This window comes from Gobius niger (genome assembly GCF_951799975.1).
Source record: "Gobius niger genome assembly, chromosome: 1".
Taxonomy (NCBI): Eukaryota; Metazoa; Chordata; class Actinopteri; order Gobiiformes; family Gobiidae; genus Gobius; species Gobius niger.
The window spans coordinates 49,684,435-49,706,349 of NC_136852.1; the positions used below are offsets into that span (position 1 = coordinate 49,684,435).

General features: G+C 41.1%; 2 protein-coding genes across 5 annotated transcripts in view; both read right to left on the reverse strand.

Annotated features, from left to right (window-relative positions):
- The window catches only part of add2 (adducin 2 (beta)), a 19,395-nt gene extending 18,497 nt beyond the window's left edge, over positions 1–898 (reverse strand). For 2 of the 4 annotated variants that reach the window (XM_079567681.1, XM_079567680.1), the window contains exon 1: positions 652–898. The gene's annotated coding sequence lies outside the window, so the exon portion shown is untranslated. The remainder of the gene's footprint in view (positions 1–651) is intronic. The other 2 variants (XM_079567682.1, XM_079567683.1) reach the window with 2 other exon arrangements.
- figla (folliculogenesis specific bHLH transcription factor) lies at positions 824–19,374 on the reverse strand (the record flags this gene model as incomplete). The annotated part of the gene is made up of 5 exons (XM_079568842.1): positions 824–922; positions 11,660–11,803; positions 17,482–17,571; positions 17,688–17,834; positions 19,189–19,374. 5 exons carry the CDS (start codon positions 19,372–19,374, stop codon positions 824–826), a joined length of 666 nt encoding a protein of 221 aa, XP_079424968.1.
- Positions 19,375–21,915: the final 2,541 nt, after the last annotated feature.

The following is a 21,915-nucleotide window of genomic DNA, read 5'->3' on the forward strand; positions in this document are numbered from 1 at the left end:
TACGATGGCATCCCGCGAGCGTGCTATTTGGCTCGCGGCCCAGGCTCGCGCACTTCATGGCTGCCTAGCAACACGCCGCCGCCGCAGCATCAGCACCAGCACCAGCCGCCGCTAATGTCCACCCGCAATCTGCACAGAGGGCCATCTGCACAACCAGCAGCGGCCGGATCCAGAGGGGATTTGGCGCAGAGCAGCAGCCACAGACGCACGCATCTCCTCGGGCAATCTAACCTTGTGCGTTAAAACCCAACCGAGCACGACGCGCATGACGCCTAAAGGAGAATGTGCACAGATGAGTGGCTAACAATAAACCACCAGCAATGGCAGTGAAACGGGTGGATTATAAAGGGAAGCTAAAAATGGCTGCAGCTCATGACAACACAAGCGCATAGCAACGCAAGAAAAGCTATTCTCATCGACACAAGCTAATGCAGCGACAATTAAGTGCATTAGCATTTAGCCTCGTGATGGTAAACAAGACCGTTTCCAAATATGGGTCGTGTTCGGGGAAGGGATCATGGGCTGGGGTCGACATGCGGAGAGGAGACGTGTCATGGTGGAGCATAGCCACGGTGGTTTTCATGGTCAAAGACACACGGGTCGAGTAACCAACAACAACACACACCAAAAAAAAAGGCAGCCAGGACTCACCTCAGCGCATCCCCGAGAGCGGGCGTTGTGTGCGGGCTGCGCCACACCCACAGCAGCCCCCCCAACTCCTCCTGGCCCGAACACGGATGTCGCCTGAAAAAATAACACTTAACAGGGGTTCAGTGGTTGAAGTTTGTGGTTAAATTGTGTAGAGCCAAACAAAAACACGTCGTCAGGTGGTGTTTTGGTGCGTGCGCGCGTTTGGACCGGCCCCCACGACGACCACGCCTGACCGGGGGAGGGAGAGGGGGAGGCAGGCGAACACGGGCGCCTGGTCACGGGGGAGACAGGCAAGTTAACGGAAAATGGACCTGGATGCTTTCATTTATTGATACATTTAGTTGTGGCGATATGCAAACTGTCGTCAGATCGGTGTAACACGCGTCTCCTGCCGCAATTGTAGAAAAGATAAGAAAAAAAAAAAAAGTTTAAATAGGTAGCTAATGGTCTAATGTTGGGAAATGGACCAAATCAAATTAAACTGTATTTTCTTCAGTTTTTACCCGAATTCCACATTTCTCCTGAAAATAAAATGCATATCCAGGTATTTATATAGAGACACCTGAAGTGTGACATACCAAGACAAAACAAAACGTTCTTTTAAAATATATTTTCACATATAAATGTACAAGCTGCAACAAAATTAATATATTTTCCAAAACCTGAAGCACTTTACACAAGAATGTGTGCATGAAAACAAAATTTACAGTAACTGCAGTCACACAAAGCAGGCCAAAGAATGACGTTTACGTCCAGTAGAGGGCGACACGAACACACGCTTTGGCTTAACGAAATAATTCACACATATTTCACATACTTAATTGAAAACTAATGTAATACTATTATCAGCATTCACAATTTTGCTTCAAAAAATTATTTTGAATTAAATAGTATGTTTAACTTTTAAATAAGATGTACATGTAAAAATTACATTGTTTTCTTTTACTTGTCGCGATTCTCAGCCCACCTGTTGAAGACTGTATGGACAACAAAATAATCTGTTCAATGGTTGAAAAATCAGATAAGAAAAGCTGTTGTGTCATTCATTACTTACTGTATAAATCTGTAACAATAAGTACCACTTCTGATCACACGAGGGCATCCTTTACACACTCTGGGATGGCTACATCCATAGGCTACTTACAAGAAACAGTGTTTCCAGAGCAAAAAAAAAAAAAGAAAAACGTGGAATTTTCTTTGCAGCTTTCTAGATGGGTGCATGTGTTAAACCTCAGCATGGTGAAGGCATCTGGAGGAAGAAAGGGGGAAACAGAATTTAAGAAATCTAAAAAAAGTTCCACATAAAATCCAGGCTTAATTCATAAGACTTAATGCCTTCTATGTCAAGAACAAAATATCCTTCCCGTCTCCACAGGGAACTCCAAAAAATTCAGATAATTATTCCAGACTACATAAAACATAGGTGTAAAAATACTGTTGAGATATTGGATTTTCCTTTTGAGTTTTCTCATTTCCCTGTTATATAGACTAGTGTATGCAGGTGATGATGGCATAGCAATGGCATGGCAACTGACAAGCACAACATTTGTATACAGCACACCTGCTAAGCTCCTTATACACGCCGTGAAATGCATGACTTTAAACAAAAGACATTTCACTCCTGACTGGGTGCAGAAATTGTTACCTTTTGCTTTTTTTTTTTTTCATCATTCACAAAACCAGGTTTTTTGTTTTGTTGGCAAAAATGTAGCTCAGCTGTGACAAAGTGTGCAGCAGCTGTCAACCTGTTTTATATAAAATAGGGTTCATAAAGGCTGCGCATCAGCTGTTCCGCTTTGGTCCATCAATCGAACAAAGCCGAGAGGCACAAGTTGATGACCAACACATAAACGAAGCACTGGCTTATCTGGAAGCTTGAACCTCCTTTGTGTTTGTTGGCATCATGTAGTGGCTCCGTCGGGAGGTACTCATGTGTGCTCTGCCTATGCTTTATTCCTTTTAATTAAAGATAATTCATTTATGCTTTAGTAACATAATAAAAGTAGGTGATTTAGACATGGTTTACAATACAACCCCACTTCGTGGTTAAGATTGACTTCTATGAGGGGCTCGGAGTAGAGTCGCTGCTCCTTCACGTCAAAAGGAGCCAGCTGAGGTGGCTAGGGCATCTGTTCCGGATGCCTCCTGGTCGCCTTCGGCGGGAGGTGTTCCAGGCATGTCCTAGTGGGACAAGGCCTCGTGGAAGACCCAGGACACGCTGGTGGGACTATGTCTCCGAGCTGGCCTGGTGTCGCCTCGGGGTCCCCCCAGAACAGCTGGAGGAGGTGTGTGTGGATCGGGAAGTTTGGGCATCTCTGCTGAGACTGCTGCCCCCGCGACCCGGCCCGGATAAAGCGGAAGAAAATGGATGGATGTCACTCATAACACAATAAACGGCATTCTCCACCAAGGGATTGTCCTCCGCTCTTTAACGTAAATTATAAATTCATTAAGAAAAAGGAAAATGCCACTGTATTCTCTCAGGGCACACCTTTTGTTAAAACAAAAGAGCCAGAGTTTGCGCAAAGCAAAGTTACAAAATCAGCTGGAGCTTTTAATCATGCAATCACATTCCCTTTTTAAGCCTCAATTATGCACATCTATACTTTATATAAGACTCTAAACTAATCACTGGCGAATGTGAAATACTGTAATATGTGTAATATCATCATTGGGAAATAAAGACATGCAAACTGGAGGTGAGAAGAGCTCCATCTTGAATAATTCAATCAGATCATGCACTTGTTAGATCAGCGTACCAAAGAATTGATTGCAGCTAATAATGGAATGGAATGAATAAAGCTACAGCTGGTGCAAATCGCTGTGATTAGCTATTGTTCACTGGCGTTGCGTCTTTGGCTCTGAATCAGATAATTCACTCATGCCATTAACGTCATAGGTCTACGTTTCTTGATTAATTACTCACCGATGAAACGGGACTTAACAACTCCCAGTTTTGCTCCATTTGCAAAACAAAGACTAATTATTGAAACTGTTAAGAAGTGCAAGAGGTTTGGCAGTCCTGATTTCAAAGACCTCTGGAGATCGAAGCGAAACGTCCTGAACTCAATCAACCCAGTCCAGTTGATGATACTTCAAAATTTCTACAAAATACTGATCTGGTTTGGAGATTTCCTTCAAAAAACGTTCCTTCAAAAACTATATTGGCCCCTGCCCTCCATCTTAGGAGCATTTCGCAGCTCATCTCATTAGCTATTTTTCTTTTTGATTTCTTTGCTTCAGCCTGGGAGGCAGGAGGTGTGGTTGTCCATGGATGTCAGGCAAGCCTTGTATTTATTATGGAAAATGTGAATCATGTGTAAAAAAACATGGCATATTACTAGTCAACACTGTGCTTACTGTGTAATGAGGGCTTGAGAGGGACGTACACAGTTGGACAAGAATACAGATTTGAGCAAAACCAAATGAACAGAATCCAGTGAAGCGTAATCAAAGTGTCCCCACAGCGTGACACACACTAGAGCTCAAGGCAATGTACAGTTGGCTGAACAGGAATTAAATGAACTGCTCAAATGGATGACTGCAGAATGCTTGATAGTTCTGCCTGCATTTGGTTCTATAAAATACAAAAATACAAACATTGATTTAGCAGTCTTACTTTGACACATACACACAATGACGATTTTCACTTTGCCTGCAAAATCTCATTTGAAACAATCAAATACTAAAACAGTAGTACAAGAAACCCCTCACAATATGCTAATTCAATTGTTGTTGAAATTAGGGATAATCACGGCTAACCACCAAATCCGTAACGGAACTTCAATGTTCCGTTTGCCAGTTGCACTAACTCCTGTGCAAGTATTACCAATTTACCCTCACACATTTTATATTTGTCAGAAGATGTGTGAGGTCTGTGGGTGACTTCCGCTTCAGTTTGTAACATGCGGTAAAGACAAACCAACTCAGCAAAAAAACAAAACAAAAAACTCTCCCCAAGAATGATGTTTACAAGGACAAGATGAAGGATTGCAAAGCGTAAGAAGACTGCAAGTAACCATTTGGACAATGTTGGGGAACACCATGCGGTGAGGGTGAGCCCGGCACCGGCATTTTGGAGGAGATACACCATATCAGGCAGGAGCATAAAGAAGCAGCAATGGAAAATAAACAGGCAATTGCTAGAGGGGAAATTTTGTTTAAAAAAAAGTCGTGAAACAAACGTCCACACTGGAAAAACTGACGATGGAGCTGGAGACACAAATGAGGAACACGAAAAACAGAATGAGAATTTACCACCTGGTAAAGGCCATTGTTTATCTGCTCCAAAGTGAAGCCAAACTGGCGGCTAAATGCAACAAATTAGAAGGCAAGAGAGAGAAGAAAGAATATCCGAATAGATGGGGTTGAAGAGCAGGTTTATGCATAGACATTGAACAAGCACATCGCATTGGCAGCATGGGAATGGGGAGCAACACAACACCCATAGTCGTACACTGTCTGAATTACCAAAGTAAAGGAAAAGTGATAAGAGCCGCGTGGAAACAACTGAATGTGTTTGGAGGACAGGACATCTACTCAATCAGGAGTATACAACAAAGGTTCAGAAGAAAAGGGTCTCTGACGACATCAAGCAGGAACAGAACACAAGCTGCTTGAGGTTCAGTGTGAAATATTCACAGTCAGTCATGATTTGGAGTGCAATGTCCAGTGCAAGTGTTGGTGAACTCTGCTTTCTTAAATCCAAGGTCACCACATCAGCATGCCAGAATGTTTTAGAGGACTTCATGATTCCTTCTGCTGAGGATCTGTATGGAGATGCAGATTTCATCTTCCAGCAGGACCGAGCCCCTGCCCATACCGCCAGAAGCACCAAAACCTGGTTTGATGCCCATGCCATCACAGTCAGTGCTTGACTGGCCGGCCAACTCGCCGGACCTCAACCCCATTGAGAATCTATGGGGTATTATCAGGAGGAAAATGAGGGACACCAGACCCAAAACCAAAGAAGAGCTGACAGCAAGCATCAAGGAAACCTGCGCTTCCATAACCCCCTCAATGCCCAAAAAATGTCCCAACAAAGACACGGAAAATTATTAAAAAGTAAAAGTAAACGCAAGGCAAAGAACAAAATTTTAAAAAATGAGGACCTATGGCTGCCCTCAATGCAGCCATAGGTCATTGAGGGCAACATGCTGAAGAATATTAGCCAGCATATTTACTCAAGTAAGAGTAACCTCTCTGTACAAACACATTTTTAAAATAGAAGTAAAAAAGAAGAACTGAGCTCTTATCGGTTCAGCCCTGTGCAGTGAATGTGAATGAAACCAGGGAAAGTCTGCAGATATTAACAAAATAAGGAGAAGCATGTCTATGAGCTGTTGTTTTAAGTAGGGCAAAGATTTGAGTGAAGCCGATTAAGTAATAAGGTGAGTTTGGCAGCGATACATCTTGATCTAATGCACATTTGAACTACCCCTGAAAAATGAAGGGATCACGCTGTGGAAAGCAAACACTGAGCTCTGACAATCACTTGGGAAATATGCTGGACCTTTACACAATCACCTCACGGGTTTCAGCATCCGAGTCACAAAATGCATTACAGAATTAGGTGGCCTTTTTTAAGTGAGCCGTCTGGGTGACGCTACATTTTAACAAAAGGCTTAAGATTCTATTCTGTTTTTTTCAGACTTGTCAGTACTAATCTTCTCCCACTTCCATCTTATAAAACATATGCAAGGCTTGATGTGCTGCATTGGAAGGATTCCATTCCCAACGTATAGGAACCAATGTCTTACAATGTTATAAACTGTGTTTATTACTAATATTAGTGGCATTTTCCATGGTCAGATGAATTCTATGACTTACTGATTTTGCATAAATTCTGTCTTACCGATTGCTGCTGTAGTATCTCAGAATACTTCTCTGATGGACAGGGACTATCTGCAAAATATTCTCACCGCTGGTAAAAAAAAAAAAAGTTTGCCTCGCAATCTGTGGGTCAGATCACGGAATGATAATTTCATTGCGGAGCATGTTGGCGACGTAAAAAAAAAGCCCCATCTAATTGTACACAGTAGTACACCATTTTTATGAATCTCCACAGCAACACCGTTGATTGTTAGAGGAGCATGCTGGACACGCGCTCTTCAAAAGTCCACAACAATCTCTTTTGTCTTCTCCACATTTAAAGATTGTTTTGTGTAAACCACATGGTCAGACTGCTCACCTCACCCCTGTAGTTTGACTCGTCTCTGTTGCTGTTGAGACCCACCACTGTTGTGTCGTCTGCAGACTTGACGAAGAGGTTTGAGTCGTACTTTGGAGTGCAGTCAGCAGAGTGAACAGGAGGGGGCTCAGCACACAGCCTTGGGGCTGATCAGGGTTAAAAAAAAAAGCCAGGTGTAAATTGCATGATTTTTGCCGTCTGCGACGAACGATCCCTCGTTGTGAGGAAATTCTTAGGTTGTAGCTCAAAATTGAATGTCGCAGGTCGTACAGTGTGACAGGGACAAAGATTTAAAATAAAACCATCGTGCGACCAAAGAAATGCTATGCGACCGACATCAGGCAGTGTCTGATCTTTTGGAAAGCTAGTCGCAGAGTGAGCCATGAGGATCTTTGTCAAATGTCTTGTTAACACCGCACCGCACGAGTCACAAGCAACATAGGCCAAATGCGGTCCGACTCTACATTTTTCAGGACTTTCCCTGCACTTTTCAGTGGAAATAAACACCACTAGCATGTGGCACTCGTCTAAAATCACATCTAAAAAATATTATAAGACAAAGAAAAAAAATGCACAATGTACACCAGCTGTTAGATCACAGGTCAGCCTGGTGTTGTGTAGCTGCACTCTGTGCACTGTGTGGGCTGTAGTACTCAGGGGAGGTCGACTTTTATTCCTATAACCATTCAGCTCCTAAACACTGACCCCATCCTCCCCTGGTATTGTAAAATCACAGCACCCATAGCCTGACAATGCATTTGACCATGCACTGCGTGCATTTATTTATATCTTTTATCTATATTTTACAGTTTTTTATTACATTCCAAATCTCTCTGCCTTTTGATTGATTGACATCTTTACAGCAGACCTTTGATGTAAATAAGAGGTGGATTTTCATAAAACAGTGTTTTACAGCTTGTGAATTAGAGTTTCTTTTACCTGGCACTTGTTGTCTAAGCAAAGCAACACGAGTCAGGAGGGAGAAAGAGAGGAGAGTTGATGCGTGTTAGAGGACAACATTAAATCGCTATTTATCATACTGGGTCAAACTGTAAAGTCGTACTATCCGTGGGTCAAGCAGCACAGTCGTACTACCTCTGTCATAGCCTTGACTGTGCTGCTCAGCCACCCACTCTCAGCCACTGAATGTTTGCTTGTGTATCCGTATGACGCTCGAGAGGGTATTTATCCCTTTTCTGTGGAAGCATAGACAGACTTGAATGGCAGGACTAGTGCAATGTCTCAAGTTCATGTCTCCAGGTTTCGTACCGATGATAAATAAACTTCTCCTGTATAAGACATCCCGACTGCTGCCTATTCTTCATCAATCCTCTTGAACACCATTGTTAATTCTCTAACGATGCATAACTGTCTGATCTTATATACAACCCCAAACTGGGGTGAAGTTAGAAGCTACCAAGCTGTTCCACGTTTTCCCCATTTAAATGAGCCTCTACACGATCCAAGTCTAGTTACACAAAATTAAACATGTCGATTTTCTAAGATAAAGGATCTAGGATAAAAAAGGGGAACTATATCGTAAGGCGTAATAATACCTTAGGAGAACTGTATGAAATGTTATTGGCATGTATTTTTCCATTTGCAGTAGGTGCGATAAAAAAGTTCATAGCTGAGTTAGTACATCAACCAATGAGAAGTCATGATATTGACAAAATCAATACTATTTTGTCAATATCATGAGGCTGAAAGGCCATACACATATCAACCAATCAGCTTAACCCTGACCTAGCCACGAACCTCAAGCATCTTATCTAATCTTTCAGTTTCAAAACCTTTAACTTATATTTGTCATATGTCATTTGAATCTGGTGTATTTCCAAATAACATGAAAACAGCCAAGGTTATTCCTATATTTAAACATGGTAACAAACACCTCTTTACTAACTACCGACCCATCTCACTCCTCCCACAGTTCTCAAAAATCATAGAAAAAATATTTGATACAAGACTGGACTCATTCCTACAAAAGCACAATACAATTACTGACCATCAATATGGTTTCAGGAAAAAATGATCGACATCCCTGGCAATAATTGATACAGTTGAAGACATAACAAATTCCATTGACTCCAAAAAACATGTAGCCGGGTTATTTATTGATTTGACAAAAGCTTTTGACACTATAGATCGTCATATTTTAGTAAATAAATTAGAGAGGAGTTGTTTTAAAGTGGATCAAAAGTTATTTATGTAATCGTCAACAGTTTGTGAAGATGGGTAACCATACATCTGCGCGCTTGAATGTTGCTTGTGGTGTCCCCCAGGGGTCAGTGTTGGGCCCTAAACTGTTTAACTTGTACATAAATGATTCTCAAAATGCTTGAAAATGGTCCTCTTCGCAGATGACACCAACATGTTTTGTTCTGGTGATAACCTTGATCAACTAATAGAAGTAATTAAAGTAAAAAAGTAAAAAAAGTAATTAAAAAAAATAAATCATGGTTTGATTCTAACAAACTCACCCTAAATTTAAGTAAAATTAAATTAATGATATTTGGTCGGCGCAGTAAGAAATTAAATGCACAACTGCAAATAAATGGATCAGTTATTGAAATTGTGAAAAAAATCAAATTTCTTGGAGTAATATTTGATGATTAAATTCGATGGAAAGGTCATATAGAACATATTGGGAACAAGATATCAAGAAATTTCTATAATGCAGAAGTCAAAGTACCTTTTAGATCATAAATCACTTCATATATTGTATTGTTCACTGGCATTACCCTATCTAAGCTATTGTGCTGAGATTTGGGGAAATAATTACGAAAGTTCACCAATTTCATTAACTCGTCTTCAAAAAAGAGCCATGAGAATTATCAACAAATCAGGTTATCTTGATCATACCAACATAATATGTTGGTATGGTATGAACAATATTATTGTTCTTGGAATCAAAAGTCAATAAACTCACTGACCTTGTAGATTATCAAAAAGTCCAAATGATGTTAATGAGTACAGCAGAATACCTTACCAAACAATATACAAAAACATTTTCTCACACAACAAAATGTGTACAGCCTCAGGAGTACTGATGACCATAAATTTACAATACAAACGTTCAAATCAACTATGAAAAGTTGTTGTGTTTCCATTACTGGTGCCAAATTATGGAATGATTTACGCTCAGATCTAAAACTGTGCTCAAGCATGAATCAGTTTAAGAAGAAATATAAAGAAAGCATTTTTTTGAAATATGAGACAACGGAACTTACAGATTACAAGCGATTCGTCTCATGTATGTGCCTTGTTACTATTGCTACTTAGCAATTTTTTTTCGAGTTTTGAGTAACTACGTAGGAACAGGAAACTGATGTTATCAATCTATTTTGAAATAGGGGGTGGGGTTAAATAAGTTTAACTTCTCCTCACTCCTTTTTGGACATGTGCATTTGTATTTGGCTTTTCAAGGGAACTGGCAAGTTTGCTTTTGTCTTTTTGATTTGTAACAGCCATTACGTTTAAAATGTTGTAAAGGTGTGTTGTGTTGCTCACATGTTCAAAATAAAGTAACGAACGAAACAAAATCTTAATACACTGCGTTCCAAATTATTATGCAAATTGTATTTCAGTGCAATAAAGGTAAAACAAAAAAGTTTTTTAATTAAACTCATGGATGGTATTGTGTCTCGGGGCACTTTGAATCACTGACCTCAACCTCAGATGCCTGGGATGATTAGTTTTCAGGTTAAGCTCAGTTAAGGGAAAAACTAATGAAAAAAGACGTTCCACATTATTAAGCAGACCATCATTTTCAAGCAATAAGGCAAAGAAAAAATATCTCTGCTGATGAAAAGCATGAAATAGTTTAATGCCTTGGTCAAAATCATCTTCATCATGACAACGCACCATGTCCTGCTGTAAAAATACCTCTGCATCACTGGCTGCTATGGGCATAAAAGGAGAGAAACTCATGATGTGGACCTCACATTCTCCCCTGACCTCAACCCTATAGAGAACCTTTGGAGCATCATCAAGCAAAACATCTATGAGGGTGGGAGGCAGTTTTCATCCAAACAGCAGCTCTGGGAGGCTATTCTAACATCCTGCAGAAACTCTCCAAAAACTCACAAGTCTAATGGATTTAAGAATTTTGAAGCTGCTATCACAGAAGGGCTCCTATTTCAGTAAATATGACCTCCTAATGCTGCAAATTCAACAAATTACCATTAATTAATTACAAGCTTTAGAATATATTGAAACCCTGAGTTGCATCATAATTTGGAACAGTAGATTGATTATAATAGATAGATTATTTTTGAAACAAACACTGTTATGACCGAGATGTTTTTCTACCACATTCAAATGATCCTCTACCAGTTAAAGACTTGGAAATTATGCTGACTCTCATTTGAGTTGACAGTTTAGAAAATCAGACAAAAATGTCATTTGCATAATAATTTGGAACGCAGTGTACATCTCTGATTGGATGATTAATGTCCACAGTGAACCAACTCACCGACGAAAAATAATTTCACCTCCAGGGTGCCTTCTGTACTTTACTTTACTTTGATAACAAGCACACAGGTTTGCACTGCACCCGATTATAGCTAAACAGCTAGTTTACATCTATAGTCCCTGGATACAAAATAAATAAATGATGTGGTCTAGGACTGCAGATGAAAACAAGCCTTTTTGACTAACTGTCCATATTTCCAAGCTTTCCAAATAAAGAAATTGTGCATCCCTAGTAGTAATATCAAAATATTATCATCAACAGACTGCAGGGCTGCCACTTACCAGAATAAGTGTGTCTTTACTTTAAAATTAAAAAATGTTGGTTAGAAAGCAAAGCGTTACCGTGGCTTGGTCCGGTGCCACTTGGATGATGAACTGGTATGAACAGTGCTGAAGGACTAATCTGGCCATGTCAGCATCTTCTGGTTCAGGTTCGGCGGTCACAGCAAGATCTTCGTCCATGTGGTCGTCGGGTAGATTCAAGAACTAGATAGAGGATCATTTAAAAAAAAAAAATCATTAAAACAAAGCAAAGATACTGGTAAAGCATTTCACCACTCAGCTCAATTCTCACAGTGTTGGTGTGAAAGCATAAAAGCTCTAATTTAATGTAATAATGAAAGGCTTGGAAATTATTGAGTAAAAAGAGGGGGAAATAATTTTAGGTGTACTGACAGAAGAGAATGGAACAGGTGGCTAAAATCACCAGACAGTTTTTTACAAATTTAATTAAATATTTTCTAAAGAACATACTCCACATATAATAGGCTGAGCATGTTTTGCATAGTTTGAGGACCTGAAATGCATTAAAAATGAATTTTAACACTTTCTAAAGATAAAGAAACCAGATCAAATGAAAAGAGCAAATGGGAGACTTCGAGTGGACTTTTCCCATAAATACCAAATACACCGTCTCTCCTATATTGGTAAATGGTAAATGGTCTCAACTTATATAGCGCTTTTTCACCTACATTAGGCACTCAAAGCGCTTTACAGCAAGGATCCACTCACCCATTCATACACCAATGTACGCAGACACTGGGGGCAATGTGGGTGAAGTGTCTTGCCCAAGGACACAACGACAGTGTACACTTCCAGGAGGTGTGATTCGACCCCCGACCTTCCGATCACGAGACGACCCGCTCTACCATCTGCGCCACTGTCGCCCCTATATTCATTTGCTTCTCACTGTTTCATTGCACAATGGTATAATCACTTGGAATCTACGCCTTGCTAAAGGGCTTCATATCAGGAAAAACAAGAGGCAAACAAAGCCTGGCCTGCTGCAAGTGTGAAGAAATAATCAGGCATTCTTGTCCTGTGCACAGTGTGGATCTTTGCACATATAATGCAGGAGGTCTAATAGTTATTCAAGACAATGCAAAGAACACAAGTGATATACAGTGCCTCTCGTAAGTATTCATACACCTTGAACTTTTGCACATTTTGTCATGTTTACAACCCTAAACATAAAGATTTTATTTTGATTTTTTTTACTGAACGTTCACACACAAGTAACAGACAACTGTGAAGTGAAAGCAAAATGATACATGATTCTGTTATTTTAAAAAAATAGAAAAGTGAAAAGTGGGGCTTGCATAAGTATTCATACAGCATGCATGAATACTTTGTGGAACCCCCTTTTACTGCAATAACAGCACAAGTCTTCTGGGGTTTGACTCTACAAGATTTGCACATGTAGAGAGTGACATTTTAGCCCATTCCTCTTTACAAAACAACTCAAACTCTGTCACATTAGAAGGAGAGCGTTTGTGAACAGCAGTTTTCAGACCTTTCCACAGATTTTCAATAGGATTTAGGTCAGGACTTTGACTGGGCCATTCTAACACATTAATGTGTTGTTATTGAACCATTCCATTGAAGATTTAGCTTTGTGTTTTGGGTCATTGTCCTGCTGGAAGGTGAATCTCTGCCACAGCCTCAGTTCTCTTGTGACTCCAGCAGGTTTTCCTCCAAAATGTCTCCGTATTTTGGTCCATCCATCTTCAAAACTATTCTTACAATCTCCCCAGTCCCCACTGAGGAAAAGCAGCCCCACAGCATGATGCCCCCCCCCCATGTATTTGACACTGGGGATGGTGCACTCAGGACCATGAGCAGTGTTAGGTTTGCTCCATACATAACGTTTTGCATTTGGGCCAAAAAGTTAAATTTTTGTCTCATCTGACCAAAGCTCCTTCTTCCACATGGAGCTGTGTCCTCCATATGACTTCTAGCAAACTTCAAACAGGACTTCTTATGGCCTCCTTTCAATAATGGCTTTCTTCTTCCACTCGTCCATGAAGGCCAGATTTGTGTAGAGTAAGACTTATAGTTGTCCCATGTACAGATTCCCCCAGCTCAGCGGCAGGACTTCACAGCTCCTCCAGAGTTATCTTGGGGCACTTGGTTGTATTTCTGACCAGTGCTCTCCTTGTTCAGTTTGTTAGTTTACGTGAACAGCCGTGTCTTGGTAAGTTGGCAGTGGTGCTTTACTCTTTCCATTTCTGAATGATGGATTGAACAGTGCTCCGGGAGATGTTTAAATCTTGGGAAATCTTTGTATAACTTAATGCTGCTTTAAACTTCTCCACAGCTTTATCCCTGACCTCTCTGGTGCTCCTTGGCCTTTATGATGTTTTTTAGTGACCAATACACTCCGACCACAGCTCTGAGGGCCTAAAAGAACAGCTGAAATTATACTGAGAGTAGATTACACACAGGTGACCTCTATTTAATGGTTAGGCCAAGGTGTGAACATTCTGGAGTCATTAGGAATGTTATAAAGGCAATTTAATGCACTCAGAAAATACTGTATGAATACTTATGCACGCCCCACTTTTCACTTTTCTATTTTTTGAAAAATAACGGAATCATGTATCTTTTTGCTTTCACTTCACAGTTGTCTGTTACTTGTGTGTGAGCGTTCAGCAAAAAAATCTAAATAAAATCTTTATGTTTAGGGTTGTAAACATGACAAAATGTGCAAAAGTTCAAGGTGTATGAATACTTTCGAGAGGCACTGTATAGGCTCCCTTTCCTTTTAGTGCAACTAATTGCCTTCAGAAGTTGCCTGATGATTTCTGAATGATCACATGTTGACCCAATGACTAAATAGAGGCTACCGGTGTGTAATCTAATGTCAGTTCAAATACAGCTGCTCTGTGATGGTCTCAGAGGTCTGTTAAGACAACTGGGGAGCAGACAGCATCATGAAGTCCAAGAACACCCCAGACAGGTCCGAGATGGCAGAGTAGCATTTTTAAAAGGCCCATTTTTTGTTTGCCAGAAACCACCATGTGGCCTCCATGTGGCATCTGGTAAACAGCAAACGGGACTTCTTATGGTTTTCTTTCAAAAAATGCTTGTTCTAGCCATAAATATCATATTTGTGCAATGTACGACTAGTAGTTGTCATGTGTACAGTTTCCCTCACCTGAGCTCTAGCTCTCTGCAGTTCATCCAGGGTCATCATAGGCTTCTTGGTAACAGCTCTGGTCAGTGCTATCCTTGTTCAGTCAGTAAATTTAGGAGGACAGCCGGGTCTTGGTAGGTTTGCAGTGATGTCATACTCTTCCCATTCCTGGATGGTGTATTTAACTGTACTTTGAGAGACGTTCAAAGCTTTGGAAATGTTTTTTATAACCTGCTTTACACTTCTCAATAACTTCTGTATCTCGGACCTGTCTGGTGTGTTCTTGGACTTCATGATGCTGTCTGCTCCCCAATAGTCTCTTAACAGTCCTCTGAGACCATCACAGAGCAGCTGTATTTGAACTGACACTAGATTACACACTGTTAGACTCTATTTAGTCATTGGGTCAACATGTGATCATTCAGAAATCATCAGGCAACTGGGTGCACTAAAAGGAAAAATCATGTATAAATTTCATTTCTCTCAGATTGTGCGTCTATCTGTCTGTCCAAATGAAAATTGAAGAGGACATTAGTATGTGGACGCACTTGCCACACTTTTATTCCTGACTGGAAGTTAATTTGGGAAACATCATGTTGGGAAAGCCTCAAAAACTGAAATCACTGTTATATACATTTGAAATATTGCCATAGAGCATACCTAACCACAGTTGTGAGGCATAGAATGGGGACAGCACCGTCCATGTTGTATGGGAATGCCCAGGAGTTCAGAAGCTCTGGGGTAAAGTAGTGAGCCGCCTCAGTACACTAACAGAAGTTACTCTACCAATGGAGGCGGCTAGACACCTTTTGAAAGATAACTGAAATATAAAGCTAACGGGACATCATTCTCAGAGTGTTAGTGTGACAGGACACATAATAAATTATAGCAGCAGTACCATTGGACCAACCAGGTAAGTTGAAGGAGCCAATTTTCTCTTATGAGTTATTTATTTCATGGCAAACAGTTCGAGTTGAATGGAGCAGTAGTCAACTTCACAACGCTAGACAAACAAACCACATATATATATGCGTGTTGACTTACATTCAGGGGACGTCATGCACAGTTTCGTTATCACTTCGCCGTGGCTTAAACCAGGCCTTTCGTTTAAACATTGTTGCGTCCTAAAAAACGCATTCATAGACCACCAACAAAATGCTGAGAAAATATACATGCTATCCTTTATCTGCTCCACACATTGAAAGTCGCTCGTCCATATAAATATTGCCACCACTTTGCCTTGTCTGTTTTTTGTTTGGCCCATTCGCTTTCCAGTTGTGTCATGTTGAACTTGTTTTATTGCAGGAAACTTTCGAAGAACTGACAATCGAAGCGACTTAAGACCATCGCCACCCATGCAAAATGAGCACCTGTTTTGCTTGCTCCACACCCCATGATGATGGTGTTACGTAACTTACTTCACAATCTATTTTTAGTCCCTGTAAAAGGCGCTTTCCTGACGACTGCACAACACAAACTCCTTCATGAGAACGCGGGATGATTGGTTAAAATAGATAGACGTCACAGCTTACTTGTTAACAAAAGTTAACAGCAGCACATTTACATTGCTGTACTTGCGACTCAGTGGAGAGTACATTTCACGTTGTTCCCAGGAGAGTATTATTCTCTGCATGATTATGGTTTTGATCAGAAAACTGCACCATTCATTTCAGGCTCAATCAAATAGGCCACTCGCAATTCTAGTCCTTCCATTATAACCTACATAAAGACACCAGTCGGCAGTTTAGATCATCAGTGGCTTCTCACACCAAATAATTGACTTCTAGAATTTCTATAAATTCTGAGGTGTGTGGAATACACGTAAAAACAGATGTTCCAATTTACAAAAAGCAGACAGACAATTTAGCACAATTGTCAAGCATACCACAACCATTTTTTGGCAGTAAATTAGCATTTGTAAAAGCAAAGATAGAAATTAGCTTGAAAGACAGTAGTTAGCAGCAGCCCATATAGAGTGACTCAGATACACTAATGGGTTTACAAAGACAGCACTTGGTTTAGCACTGAGCACTAACACTTATTCAGTCCTCTAAAATGCCACTTTCCTGATGGAACAAATTGACTGCGAACACCAGATTACAATAGATTATTGGCCATGGCCTTCCTTAAAATAAAGTGCTGCTGACTGCCTGAGGATCGTGATCATATTCAGAAAAAATAGAAAACTAAAATGAAAGTGTGTCCACAATTTCACCGCATTATTGCAATTATGTCACAACATTAAAATGTGCATGCTGCTTTTCTAAAGATTGAGGTAATTAATCAAGACAGCAAGTGGCGGTGCTAAACAGCAGGTGCAAACTGAAATATGCCATTTGAGGCATGATGCACCAACTTTACCATTTGACATGGAAATGCGGCTGCGACTCATTTTGCACATGAGCGAACACTTGGTTAATGACCCTCTAAGAGTACATTTACTCTGATGCAACATATTTCTTTATGGTAGGGCAGCAGGTTAAATCACACTTTTCGTTCCCATTTTGTGGAAGGGAAAATACCAGCATAATAACTCTGCACACCTGATTCAGAGTGTGGAGCTTTTTTTAACCACACTTCCGCTCATTAAAATATCGCCATCAAATCCTACAGCATTTCAGTTTACATAGTTAACCAGTTCAAAATGTCAAGGAAAAAATACCAATTATTGAACACGCACTATTGTGGCAAAATACATTTCCCCTGTTGCAAGAAAATATATTACTGGTGCTGCAAAACAGAGACTTACGTCATCCACTCTCCACAGGTCGCTGCTCAGAGCTTCAGTCTGACTGTAAGTGATTGCATTCTTTAGGAAATCAGTCCCACAGCCATCATCCTGACAAACAAAGAAAATGGCACTAATCAGCATTTTGATACAAGTGCTGTCGGGCTCCTTGGGCTAAACACAAAGGGCACTTTGACTTTGATGAACCTAACGAAGGCTGTACTTACACCGTCTGTGTCCTGCAGAACGGCAACAAGCAATCGGATGTACTCCGCCGCGGCTCTGAGCGTGTCCACTTTACTTGGCTTTCTGTCAGGGCGCATCAGAGGGACCATGCGCTTTAACCGGGAAAACATAGTGTTCAGATTTCTGATCTGAAAAAAATAACAAACCAATCAATGTATTCTGTATGCTGCATAAGTGAAGCCCAGATGGCACGGTAGTACAGCGGTTAGTGCTTGTGCTTCACAGCTAGAAGGTGCGGGTTCGATTCCCACCAAGGACAGAGCCTTTCTGTGTGGAGTTTGCATGTTCTCCCCGTGTCTGCGTAGGTTTCCTCCGGGTACTCCAGTTTCCCCTACCACTAAAAACATGTACCAGAATGTTTGAGCGTGCGCATGGGGGACGACGGATGGAAATTAGCCCAAGGCTACAATTCGGAGTGGCTTGTTCATTAACTTGCACTGTCCCTACAAAATAAACCAATAAACTAAACTAATGTGGCACAGTGGTTAGTGCTCGTGCTGCACTAGTGAGCGAGTGCGTGCGCGTGTATTTATTTGACCATTTAGGAGAACACTTGACTTCTATAACACCAGTGAGTAATACCAACAATATACGAATGCTAAAAGTTGCCTTGACATGGTGATCCACACTATTAACGTCATGACAGATTATGTTTTAAAAGACATATAATTTCAGCTTTTGCATGTGATGGTTGACAATAAGGCCCACAGTAGAAAACAATAGGGTACTCCTGACCACAGTCACCATGTACCTAGCTCAAGATCTGGTCATATTTGCATCAGCAGAATATGGTCACAATGCTACACCGACAATAACAAAGCTATATCTTGCAGGCAGAATATACCAAGGCACTCTGGTTCATTGCACTCTAAAAAGGCAGTTATAATATAATTATGCAATTATCTCAGTATAGACAGTTGAAAGCTCAGAACCTGATAGAGTTCTGCACTGGCACCATCTAGGACTTGGTTGGGGGAAGGGGCAGGATATTTGTTTGCAGGCATGTGTAGGCGAGCACTTTTAGGCTTACTACATTGTGACTCCATCCATTGGATCTGCCAACAACAACAACACTTCAATGTCGTTACAGTGGGAAAAGGAAAGCTACTATTGCAGCCTCAGCTGCCCTCTGGTAGACTGAAGTGAGACTGCCAGTCTTCACCAACCCACTACAATGCAAACCATGGACACATTCTCCGTGGGCTTGACTAGGGGACAGCTTCAACCTCACGTTACAAAATGTTTTTGTAATTGTAAATAATGGGTACTTGTTGAAAAGTGAAGCGGAATTAGGACATTTTTTGTCCATCCCAAAACAACAAGCACATCAAGCTTTCAGTTGCTCATGCAAAATCTCAGGGAGTTGCTGACAGCAGGAGGCCGCCTATTATTAGCAGCCTTAGCGACCCATGACTCGCTCATTTGAAGTAACACTTATTTCTTTCAGTAAATTACAGTTTATAAAACGCATCTAAAACTCACCCTAAGTCGCTCCTTGGCGTTGACCATTTCTCGTTTTTTCACCGTCTCAATGAAGTCCTCAGCCACAAAGTACAGGCCGTCTTTCCCTCGTTTGAACTTCTCGATGTTACAGTAAATGGGTAAAGCGGACTCACCCGTCAAACACTTCAAAATGTCACTCATCAGCTCTTTCTCCGGGGTTTTCATTATTTCGCCAAATTTACGACGAAGCTTAATGCGTAAATGTTCCTTATGTATGGTAGTGAGAGAATGATGTTATTTTCAGTGCGTGTAACGAGCCACAGAGGAGCTGTGTCAAAGCCAAACACCTGATAGCGCACCTGACTAATTAGCCACAAGGATGCGCTCGCGACATCCTTATATCCGGTGTACTGTGGAAACAGGCTGCCTGTCGAGTGGTGCTGAATCATAGAAACCATTACCCGGCCTCACAAATCTGCATTAAAGTGCAAAGAGAATGCCTGTAGCCTCATACAACTACTACATATGCTGGGTTACTTGTTTACCCTGCAATAGTTTACACCGATTGGATGTTCTTTCAGTGTTTGGTTCAACTCTGTAATCCCAATTGAAATACTTTGCTAACATTAAGCTATTGACTGCACAACACACTTATATCATCATCCCTTGAGCCAGAAGATTGTTCGTTGACCATCTCAAGTCTGTCATCAAAAGGGAGAAGAGGGCTTTTTCACATAAGAAAATCAATGTTTTTCAATATTCTTTTCAATGAAGATTATAGCGACCTTACTAAAAATGATAACTCTTGTAGGCCTAAGCATTGCCTGACAATATTCAATCTTAAACTATTTGGCCACGAGCTTTATAAATGCAAATATCACCATCATGGCAGGACGCCACATGCCCTTTTCTATAGAGCCACGAGCCACGCTTGGCATTTTGAAGTGTCTGAAAACCCTATAGGAGTAAAGCTTTCTTGCTGTTCCTGTCACCTTCACTGCAAGAAAGTTACATAAGCTAGTATGCTACCAGTGTTGGGAAGATTACTTTAAGAAAGCAATTAGTCATAATTAGGCCCGAGCGGCCTGCCGTCGCAAGGGCCTATTGTAATCGCAATCACAGCGCAGTGCGCGCAGCGCACTGAACCTAAGTGCGCGGAGCGCACAAAAACAGCGCGAAGCGCTGTCCCCATGTCAACCGTAAACTCACCATGTAAAACAGTGAAGCCCACACCGAAGGTGTGGGCCCTTTATACTTATTATTGCATTAAAATGAATGGGGGTATATAGTGTGAATGGGGGTATATAGTGGATGACGAGCGCGAAGCGCTCGTCATCCACCCAGGAACCCCACGGGTGCGTGCGGATCGTTGAAAGCTTTCCAAAAATGTATAATATAACATTGTCGCGAAAGCGACTATATTGTTTTTCTCGGAAATATTATTATTCTTTCTTTCTTTCTTCTTTCTTCTTTCTTCTTTCTTCTGCTCTTTGAGCAGGAATTTGACCCCCTGAACATTGTCGAAAACTCACCAAACTTTGCCCAAAATTCAGATTCGGCGAAAAATTAATTAAAATGTGTGTTTCATATTGGGGAAAAAAAAAATGGCGCGACAGCGCCACCTACAAAAATCAAAATACATTACGCCAATGGGGGAGGGGCCGAAGTAAACTTTGTCGTAGAGCGACGAGATTCGGTCCAGACATTCGTCATGTGACGACAAAAAAAAAATATTATTGTGGCCACGCCCCCTGACAAACCGGAAGTCCGCCATTTTGACAGGAAGTCCGGAGAATGCTGAGTCAGCGTTTTCGCTGACATCGCATTTTAACGAACTCCTCCTAGGGCGTTTAACCAAATGAGCTCAAAATCGCTCCAGCTCATCTCGAGATGTGGGGCATCAAAAGTTATCCAAATTTTTTGGCTAAGTTTTACGGTTTGTTTGCGGCGAAGCCGCAATCTTTCCGAAGTATTTTGCGATTCATCAAAAACTAAAAATCGCTCCCATTCGCACAAACAAACTCCGATTAAAAATCGGAAATATACATTTTATTGACCTTTCAACCCTGGACGCAGCAAATGTGAAAAAGTGACATTGGGCGCGATAGCGCCCCCTCCAGGTGCAGAAGAAAAATTGCATTGTGGGAAAAAAATTAGTTTGTCGGAAATGGATGAAATTCGGTACAAAAATAGTTGATGGCGCCCCGATCCAAAAAGCCAATGAGACCCATATCGTATTTTGTACGGTGTTGCCATGGTGAATCAAAATACATTGCGTCTATGGAGGCGGGACCAACCGGGGCCAACGTCAACTTTGTCGTAGAGCAACGAGATTCGGTACAGATATTCGTCATGGGACGACGAAAAAAAAATATTATTGTGGCCACGCCCCCTGACAAACCGGAAGTCAGCCATTTTGACAGGAAGTCCGGAGAATGCTGAGTCAGCGTTTTCGCTGACTTCGCATTTTAACGAACTCCTCCTAGGGCGTTTCACCAAATGAGCTCAAAATCGCTCCAGCTCATCTAGAGATGTGGGGCATCAAAAGTTATCCAAATTTTTTGGCTATGTTTTACGGTTTGTTTGCGGCGAAGCCGCAATCTTTACGAAGTATTTTGCGATTCATCAAAAACTAAAAATCTCTCCCATTCGCACAAACAAACTCCGATTAAAAATCGGAAATATACATTTTATTGACCTTTCAACCCTGGACGCAGCAAATGTGAAAAAGTGACATTGGGCGCGATAGCGCCCCCTCCAGGTGCA